The 9,293-nt window shown below is 42.6% G+C and overlaps 3 protein-coding genes across 3 annotated transcripts; 2 read left to right on the top strand and 1 right to left on the bottom strand.

Annotated features, from left to right (window-relative positions):
* The first annotated feature begins 568 nt into the window (after positions 1-568).
* Positions 569-4,113, top strand: LOC127243646 (WUSCHEL-related homeobox 1). The gene is made up of 4 exons (XM_051263767.1): positions 569-1,605; positions 1,838-2,203; positions 2,512-2,588; positions 3,328-4,113. Exons 1-4 carry the CDS (start codon positions 1,431-1,433, stop codon positions 3,991-3,993), a joined length of 1,284 nt encoding a protein of 427 aa, XP_051119724.1. The 5' UTR covers positions 569-1,430; the 3' UTR covers positions 3,994-4,113.
* A 2,466-nt stretch (positions 4,114-6,579) lies between these two features.
* Positions 6,580-8,055, top strand: LOC127243649 (thaumatin-like protein). Its single transcript, XM_051263772.1, has 2 exons — positions 6,580-6,919; positions 7,064-8,055. The coding sequence occupies exons 1-2, from the start codon at positions 6,829-6,831 to the stop codon at positions 7,750-7,752; spliced, it is 780 nt and encodes a 259-aa protein (XP_051119729.1). The 5' UTR covers positions 6,580-6,828; the 3' UTR covers positions 7,753-8,055.
* LOC127243650 (calcium-binding allergen Ole e 8-like) lies at positions 8,024-8,996 on the bottom strand. Its single transcript, XM_051263773.1, has one exon. It carries the CDS (start codon positions 8,753-8,755, stop codon positions 8,270-8,272), a length of 486 nt encoding a protein of 161 aa, XP_051119730.1. The 5' UTR covers positions 8,756-8,996; the 3' UTR covers positions 8,024-8,269.
* Between the last annotated feature and the right edge of the window lie 297 nt (positions 8,997-9,293).

Here is a 9,293-nt window from a genome sequence, read left to right on the forward strand (position 1 = left end):
ATTCATTCATTCATTAATAATTAATGCGCAGTATTCTCTCTCTCTCTCTCTCTGTAAGAGAAACAGGTTAAAAAGTAAGAAAGAAAGAAGCCTTGCGGTTAAGAATATTAAGAAAGAGAATAGAGAATATTGCATGGAGATGATGGAGGAGTTAGTAGTGATGAGAGAGAGAGAGAGAGAGAAGGGGGGGCTACCGGCTATCTATATACGATTCTCTATATTATATGATATATGTATACGTAATTATTGATAAGGGTGATGATCGTCAAGTCCCTCTCCATCTTCTTCTTCCTTCCTTCCTTCCTTCACGTATTCCCATAACTCTCTTTCTCTTTCTCTTTCTCTTCTCAATATATCTATCAAATCTCATTATATATATATATTCTCCATTCCCATTCCCATTCCCATCTACCACCCTCCCTCACAGAATTCCACGCCCCTACCCTACCCCACCCCTTCAATATTACATTACTTACTTTGATATAATATATATAAAAGATGCATCATACATAAGTGTATGTATGTAAAATATTCTTATATATATATATATACATATGATATGTGATTTGTGACTGCCGTTGTCCCGCGCCCCCCAAGTATATATATATATACATATAGCTTAATTACCAATTCCCTTCATGGCTTGATCATCGTCATCCAGTCTAGTCAACTTCATCACCTCCCCCATTTAGCTTTCCTTGTTTCTATTACACACACACACACTCCCTCCCTCATTCTCTCTATTCAACCCTTACTACTAACCTCTTATCTTACTTTCTTTCTTTCTACACACACACATATTGTAATTATTCCCTTTCTCCACACTGTTAGCTTTTTGTCTCCTCTTCCCCCACCCTACCCTGCTTACCTCCATTCCACTTTCCCCATTCTTCTTCTTCTTCTTCTTCTCCTAGTAGATCCACGCTCTCCAACCTCCACATGTCTCCATGATTTTGATTTAAATGTCTCCCAACATCAAATCCATTTCTGCCCTGTTTCTGTGCTTTATGCTTTAATTTAATTCACTACTACCCTCTCCCCCTGTCCTCTTCTAATTAATTCCTCCTTGTATATTTCTCCCTGCAGGTTCTTGAAAGGGATCGATCTTGTTTGGCACTTGGCTTTTTTTTTTTCTAAAATCTCTGTCTTTCCCTTATAAGCAATCTTAACTCAAGCCAGCTACAGCAGTTCTGTGCTTATACATATATATACAAACAACTCATATCCATTATTCTTGCAGGGATATCACGCACGTAGGAATCTTTAATCAATTATCTTCGGGGCAAGTTTATCCCCTACAAACCCTAATAAGAAACAAGGGGCCCAATCATACTATATATATATAGAGAGAGAGAGAGAGAGAGAGAGAGATTGGGGGCGGGTGGTGGTCGTGGTGGGGGTTGATTCCTTTGTCTCCAAGGAATTATTAGATGATGTGGATGATGGGATACAGTGATGGGGCAGAATTCGATAGCATCCAGGACCCATTTACAGGCAGGAAGCTCCGCCCTTTTGTGCCGAGACCAGCCTCCGCAAACCCTCCGGCTGCTGCTTCCTTAACCCCAATCAACGGCACTGACCTTTTTGCCCTAAATCACGATCTCGGCAAGTTTCCAAATTTTCATCTTCCATTTTTCTGTGTTTAAATGAAATGGTGGCTTTCTTTGGATTCTGCTTCACATGATGATGCATACGTAACTAACTAACAAACAATCATCCATTTGATGATGGGAATCCTGTCAATCAAATCATCCATGTCGTACAGATTTGGGTGTTCCCACGAACTAGGGTTTTCATTCGATATATATATATTTACATTTCTGTGTTTTCATCACAGCAATGGCGGCTGAGCAGAACAAGAGAGAGCTTACCACCACCAACACACAGCAAGTAGTGGTGAGCTCGCGGTGGAATCCAACGCCGGAGCAGCTTCAAACCCTAGAAGAATTGTACCGAAGCGGCACGCGAACTCCATCGGCAGAGCAAATCCAGCACATCACGACCCAGCTCAGAAAATACGGCAAGATTGAGGGGAAAAATGTGTTCTACTGGTTTCAGAACCACAAGGCCAGAGAACGCCAGAAACGACGTCGTCAGCAGCTTGAGTCCCTCTCAGACGAGCCACAGATCACCCATGCCAATCACAATCACAATCACCACCAACTCCATACACAAATTGAGGAAAGGAAAGAATTACCGCAAGGTAAAATCTTCAACCCCAACAACAATTCAGTACATAATTGTTACTATTAATTATTATTATTGCATGTCTACTTCTTCTTCTCCTTCTTCTACTGTAAATTGTGTGTAGAGTCAGAAAAGGATAAATTTCGTCTGTACACAATAATATTCTTTTTCTTTGCAATCAGATTTGTTTGGTAGCACCACAATTTTGTGCGTTGGTTATTGATGCTGGGAAGCTAAGGGAAGGGGCCTTGTTTGTTTCCATCCCAATTGTTAATGGTTGAGGTGTAATGTTTTGTTTTTGTGTGTCCACTGTCCGATCCACAGGGCCGAATAAGACAGCATTTGAAGTTGAACAGACGAAGAACTGGGCATCTCCTACAAACTCCAGTACACTTGCAGAGGTTCAGTTTTTCTTTCACCATTCTCTTTCTAACCCCCATAGCTACCTAACCTGCCTGCTGCAATCGATCTTTTATTTATTTATTTATTATACTAGTATATAATAATCAATAGTGTATGTATATATATACTGTATTTGTTTCTTTCAAAGACAACATTTTTCGTACTTGGTTAGTTCATAACACATTTTGGATCTATTAATCAGTGCATAATTAGGTGATGATTATCTGTACGTGTCAGATTCAACATAAAAGAAATAAAGAGGGTTCTTGTGAATGTATGTATGTAGCTAGGTATAATGGAGGAGGGGGAGAGGGAAGAAGGTTAAGTTGAGATGGGAAACTGGTGGATAGGAGGATCAAAAGCGTTGTTTGTTGGGAAATGAAAAGGGTCCAAAAGCTGCATATCTTCCTTTCTGTCGGTTTTGCTATTATTGTTAGGGTTTTGGGGAGTTGTGCTTCATTCAACTGGTCATGTGTGTACTATGTATGTGTGTAAATGTTCATTTACGAAATTTCAATTTAAAGACATCTTCAACTTTTCTAGTTCCTTGTGTGCAGCTTGACCTTAATTTAAGCTTAGACGCCCATATCGATCTAATCTGATAGATACAGATATATAAATATATATGCATATTTACTTGCAACCTCCTGCATGTGCCAAATTCAACAATATGAGTGGTTGGTTTTGCAGAATCTGAATCATAGCTACTTTTTGAATGAATTTAATTTTTGTGATCAGAAAACTGAGTGCAATACTACTACACAAGGGGGGGCAGTGGCAGTAGCAGCAGCAGAGGTAGAATGCAAAGCAGGAGGAGCAGAAGGAAGAGGATGGGCACAGTTGGACATTGATGGTGCAGAATTGCAGCAGCAGCAGCAGCAGCAGAGGAGGAATGCCACGTGGCAGATGATGCATTTGTCTTGTTCATCTTCTCCGTCTCCATCTCCATCTCCCACCAACCATCAGCATCATCACCAGCACCTGATTATGGCTTCCTCCTCCTCGGCCTCTTCTGCACTCACTGTCACTTCTCCCGTCGTCACTGCGGCGGCATCAATGCAGCCACCTCGTCACCATCATCATCATTTTCTCAACTTCTTTTCAAATCCCCGTAGTGTTCACGACCATTTGGGGCGGCGGACCATCAGTGAGGAGGAGGAGGAGGAGGAGTCACGCACAACCCTCCAGTTGTTCCCCATCTCACACAACTGCAGCTTAGCAAACGATGGCGAACGAGAGGAGGGAGAAGAAGAAGATGATGATGAAGAAGAAGAAGAAGATAATGAAGATGAAGACGAAGGTGCGCAGATAGCTATGGAGGACAACAATACTGCTGGGGATCAACACAATCAGCATCATGTTGCTCCATACCAATATTTTGAATTCCTCCCATTGAAGAATTGATTCATTAAATCGATCAAGTCTATGATATAATGTAAGATGGGTTATTTGTTAATTTTTTGTTTGAGAGTGTGACTGACATAATATTATATTTATAATCGTGGAAAGAATTATTGTAGAGTATTGTTTGCTCGTTAGTTAGCATGCAATTATATATACGTGTATTAATTCGTGCATGGTGACTGCAGGTAGCTAGCTTTATGAGTTAGATGATGAATTGGATAGATTAGATTAGATTAGAGAGATGGATAATGATTGGTTGAAGTTGTCAAGTGTTATCAAGTTTATGGAATGAATTGGTGAAGTTGAAGTTGTTTGTAGGAGAAGAGAAGAAAAGGGAGGGCATCACGTATGTTGTATAACCATGAAAGAGACCATTGTGTATGTTTGTTTATTCTGAAACTAATACTATGAATTGATGATTTAAGGTGTTCTGAGCTGGCAATTGGCATAGTAAGTAGAAGAAGGAGATATGAGTATCTTATATCTATATGCTCCGGTCCACGGACAGACCCCCGGTCGATGGATATTCATTCATCATTCCTATAGTCACTCAGTCAGTCGTTAATTAAGAGTATGTAAAAAGAAAAGGCCCTTCCTTCCTTGTTATTCTTTTGAAGCCCAATTCGGCCCAACCAACAACCTTCGCTTGCTCGATAGCTATAGGATAGGATAGGATAGGATAGGATAGGATACCTTGTCAACGGTAAAAGTGGAAAAGCCCATGTGTTAATATTATTATAATTGTATTATTTCATTCATGACTAATAATAAAGTGAAAACACTTTTTTGTCATTCTACATACATATATATATATATTTTAATACTCCTCTATTCCTACTATAAGGTAGTGTGATTCGATGGATGGATGGATGGATGGATGGATTACTTAGTTAGTTAATTAATTAATATTCCCTCTTGTATAAGGGAGTGGGAATTTCAAAGTTGGACGGACGGACGGACGGACCAATCAATCCAATCCACATATTTACAATTTGATTCAATTCTTCTTCTAATTTTCTGGTATGCATCTCTCTCTCTCTCTCTCTCTCTCATATATTAAGATCTAGCCTTATTGTATCATTATATGCATACACTAGTTTAGAGGATTTAATTTAATTTGCTCGCTCAACCATTTATATATCATGTATATATAGTGTGTGTGTGTGTGTGTGTGTCAGTCAGTAATGGTATAATAATAGTAGTAGATCTGTGTGTGTGAAGGTACTATACATCTCTGTTTATATATATATATATGTATAAGATATGTGTGTGATAAGTGATACTAAGCGACAACAATTCCTGTAAGAGAATCTCTTTGAAGTTGGTGAGTTGGTATTCGTGTGTGTTTCTAGAGTAGAGTAGAGTAATTAATTATTGTGTATTGATGATTAGTAATAGTAAAGTAGTAGTAGTAGTAGTAATAATAATAATAATAATCCAGACGGTAAAAGTTAGTTAGTAAGTCAGTCAGTCTTATGGGGTATGGTATGGTATGGTATGGTATGGGGTACAATACAAAAGAAGAGAAGAGAAGAGAAGAGAAGAGAAAAGCAAGATGGTGATGGTATGTACGGAACGTATTGTATGGGTTGGTAAGTAAGGGGATACAGATACAGATACAGATACAGCTCAGCTGGGAATAGAGAGGATAGAGGAGGACAACATTAACATTAGAATAGAAAATATATATTACGAGTACATTATGACATAACATTTAGTTTCATTCTCCAAAAAGAAACAACTCCCACAACCATGTGCTTCTTTCTCTCTCTCTCTCTCTCTCTGCTCCGAGTAAATTAAAAAACAAGAAAAGGAGAGCTAGGGCCCACACGCCCTCTTTTTTAACCTTTTTAACTTTATCGGAGAAAGGAAGAGAGATATATAATGAAGGTCTCCCCAGACAATTCCAATTCAATGACAGTGTGATTTCTGACACAAAACAACAACCCACCTGGATAAACGAGCCCCAATTCAATCAATCCCGAATAACAATAACAATAATACCATACAATACACTCCTACTATATATATATATATACTGTATACATACCATCGCTTCACTTTTCATTGTACTTGCTAGGACTATGTAATGTAAAAAAGAATTAGAAACCCAACTAATTCAATGCATGAATTATCACTAACTAATTGATTAATTAATCAATAGGTGCTTCAATTCAATTCAAGTACAGGCTCAAGTGGGAAAGAAATACGCAGAACCCATCACAGGATGGATGATATACCAATTACCAAGTGCAAAGCAGACAGACTTCTTACTAGTAGGAAAATGGGAGATTTCCTCACTCCCCATTGTCCATTAATTACTAGTAGGAGTATTATTTTTCTTTATTCCCAAAATCAAATCAAAACATCAACACAAGACAGACTTCTTACTTAGTACTATTATTTATTTAGTGGCCACTGGGCACATGGTGTGGCCTTCACCCAAGCAGCTTTTCAAAGCCTCTGCTACTTTTGGCATCCATGCCACCCCCCACTCACCGTACAATACACACACACACACACACACACACTCTCTCTCTCTCTCTCTCTCGTTTTATCTACCTATCTATCGATTTTAATTTTACACACACACACACACAAACGCAACTGTGGCCCAAAACAACCAAATAGGTTGCTTTGCCTCTTGCCCTATAAAACAAACCCCTTCTTCCCAATCACCCTGCCCTGCCCACCTCAATTAATTTTACTGCATTTGCTTGCTTCTCCAAACTCATAGATCTCCCTCACACACATTCAGACTCATTCACCTTTTTGCTTGCTTTCTTTCTCTCTCTCTCGGTGAATATACATACATACATACATACAGCTTGAAATATGGGAGCAATGTCGTCGTCGTCTCGGCCTTTCCTTCTCTTCTTCTTCCTGCCGCTAATTGCTATCTCCATTCTTGCCCTCCATGCTTCAGGTATTTATCTATTTCCTGTTGTGTTTATTATTTGCCAGTTTCAAGGAGTAGTAGCAGTGGCTGGGCATTGCAATCTTTTCTCTTCTTTTCTTCTACTAGTTACTATTTTGATTTGATTTTGTGGTAATCAATCAATCAATTCAGGGGCGACGATGACTCTGTACAACAAATGCAGCCATCCGGTTTGGCCCGGGATCCAGGCCAGCGCCGGGAAGCCATTGCTGGCCAGGGGAGGCTTCAAGCTGCCCCCAAACAAGGCCTACACGATGCAGCTCCCCCCGGGCTGGTCCGGCCGCGTCTGGGGACGCCATGGCTGCTCCTTCGACGCCGCCGGGAAGGGCCGCTGCGCCACGGGGGACTGCGGCGGAGCCCTCTTCTGCAACGGGATTGGCGGGGCCCCTCCGGCGACGCTGGCGGAGATAACCCTGGGCGGCGAGCAGGATTTCTACGACGTGAGCCTGGTGGACGGCTACAACCTGGGCATCTCCATCACGCCGGTGAGGGGCTCCGGGAGCGGGACGGGGAGGTGCAGCTACGCGGGGTGCGTGAGCGACCTCAACATGATGTGCCCCGCGGGGCTTCAGGTCCGGTCCCGCGACAAGAGGCGGGTGGTGGCCTGCAAGAGCGCCTGCTTCGCCTTCAACTCGCCGCGCTACTGCTGCACCGGCAGCTTCGGCAGCCCCCACACCTGCAAGCCCACCGCCTACTCCAGGATCTTCAAGGCCGCCTGCCCCCGGGCCTACTCCTACGCCTACGACGACCCTACCAGCATCGCCACCTGCACCGCCGCCAGCTATCTCCTCACCTTCTGCCCGGCTCCGCATCGCCGTTGATAGAGAGAGAGATCCATTTCCATATCCCTCCCTCACTGCTACTTGCTCACCTGCATTAGTCAGTATAATTACTCTTTCGCATCAATCCATCAATCTCCCATTATATATATATTCCTGAATTTCACTTGGGTTGGAGCCTGGAGGGCAATGAATGGCATTGCATTAGTGGAATGAATTAAACATCATCATATCCGTCCCCGTCTTAGTTAATCTAGTACTATTTGTTTTCCTTGCATTTAATTTAATTACATCCCAATGCAATGCAATGCAATTTATGAATCAAACAATCGGCTTTTCCTTTCTTTTTGGTGTAGTTGTTGAGGTCTCCATTGCCTGGTCTAATTATTAATGGAGTAGTAGTACAAACAAGTGCATCCTATATACTAGTACTATTACTTAACAAGAGGAATTAGGAATTAATAAATAAATAAAAACTGTTGTGGTGCCAATGCCATAATTTGTTGTTGGGAGGGAGGGAAGGAAGGCAGGCAGGGGGGGAGGGGTGTGGTGTGTAGCTCTACTTGTTGTTGGTCATCATCTTCCTGAATTCGTCGAAGCTGACGTAACCATCGCCATCGGCATCGACGGAGCGGATCATCCCGGCGCAGTCCTCGACGGTGCAACGCTCCCCCAGACGCGTCAGGATCTGGTGGAGCTCCGTGGCGGAGATTTGGCCGTTGCCATCCTGGTCGTAGTGCTCGAATGCCTCCCGGAGGTCTTTCTCCTCCCCGGCCCCATCGTGGGCGGCCTTGCAGAAGTGGGCGAAGTCGTCGAGGTTGATCCGGCCATCCTTGTCGGTGTCCATCTCAGCCATCATCTGGGCGACCTCGTCGTCGGAGGGGTCGGATCCGAGGGCTCGGAGGACGCAGGCGAGCTCGTCGGAGGAGATGGTGCCGTCGCCGTTGGTGTCGAAACGGGCAAAAACTTTCTGGACTTGGTCGGTGTCGTGGAGGAGGGACAAGGGCGGGGGCTTGGCGCTGCTGTTCCCGTCGTCGGCGGCCATGAGATGAGATGGTGATGTGATGAGGGAGGAGGAATGGATTTGTAGAGTGTTTGTTGATGGATTGATGGATTGTAGTGTAGAGAGGGAATTAAATTGAATTGAATAAAATTAAGGGGCGTTGTTTGCGCAAAGTGCGTCATCAGCCGATGGATGGATGATCCAAATCGAACGGAACTAGTAGTTACTACAAGCAAACAATAACAGAAGAGGGCAGAGAGAGAGGAGAGAGAGAGAGAGAGAGAGAGAGAGGGGGAGAGAGAGAGCAGAGAGAGAGAGAGAGAGAGAGAGAGAGAGAGAGAGAGAGACCAATCCAACCCAATCCAAGCCAAGCTGCAAGCATCCCATCCCATCCCATTCCACTCCATTCATTCATTCATAATTGTGTTACTCCTATACTATGATAAGATACGTTGGCATAATTATGTAGGGGAGGAGGGGGTGGGTAACTGGTGTCTATTCTATTGCAAATGAGCTGAGCTGAAATTCGTTTTTATTTTTTTTTGGTAAAACTGATCATTATTAATTGGTTATATATAGG

This window comes from Andrographis paniculata, unplaced genomic scaffold, assembly GCF_009805555.1.
Source record: "Andrographis paniculata isolate CXL003 unplaced genomic scaffold, ASM980555v1 Contig95END, whole genome shotgun sequence".
Lineage (NCBI taxonomy): Eukaryota > Viridiplantae > Streptophyta > Magnoliopsida > Lamiales > Acanthaceae > Andrographis > Andrographis paniculata.

What these genes read in the sequence shown, in the direction of transcription:
- LOC127243646 (XM_051263767.1), top strand. Translation starts at nt 1,431, where the DNA reads ATGATGTGGATGATGGGATACAGTGATGGGGCAGAATTCGATAGCATC. An exon ending in AAGGAAAGAATTACCGCAAG is followed by an intron (nt 2,204 to 2,511) that starts GTAAAATCTTCA and finishes TCCGATCCACAG; the next exon opens with GGCCGAATAAGACAGCATTT. An exon ending in ACTCCAGTACACTTGCAGAG is followed by an intron (nt 2,589 to 3,327) that starts GTTCAGTTTTTC and finishes TTTTGTGATCAG; the next exon opens with AAAACTGAGTGCAATACTAC.
- LOC127243649 (XM_051263772.1), top strand. Translation starts at nt 6,829, where the DNA reads ATGGGAGCAATGTCGTCGTCGTCTCGGCCTTTCCTTCTCTTCTTCTTC. An exon ending in TCTTGCCCTCCATGCTTCAG is followed by an intron (nt 6,920 to 7,063) that starts GTATTTATCTAT and finishes CAATCAATTCAG; the next exon opens with GGGCGACGATGACTCTGTAC.
- LOC127243650 (XM_051263773.1), bottom strand. Translation starts at nt 8,755, where the DNA reads ATGGCCGCCGACGACGGGAACAGCAGCGCCAAGCCCCCGCCCTTGTCC.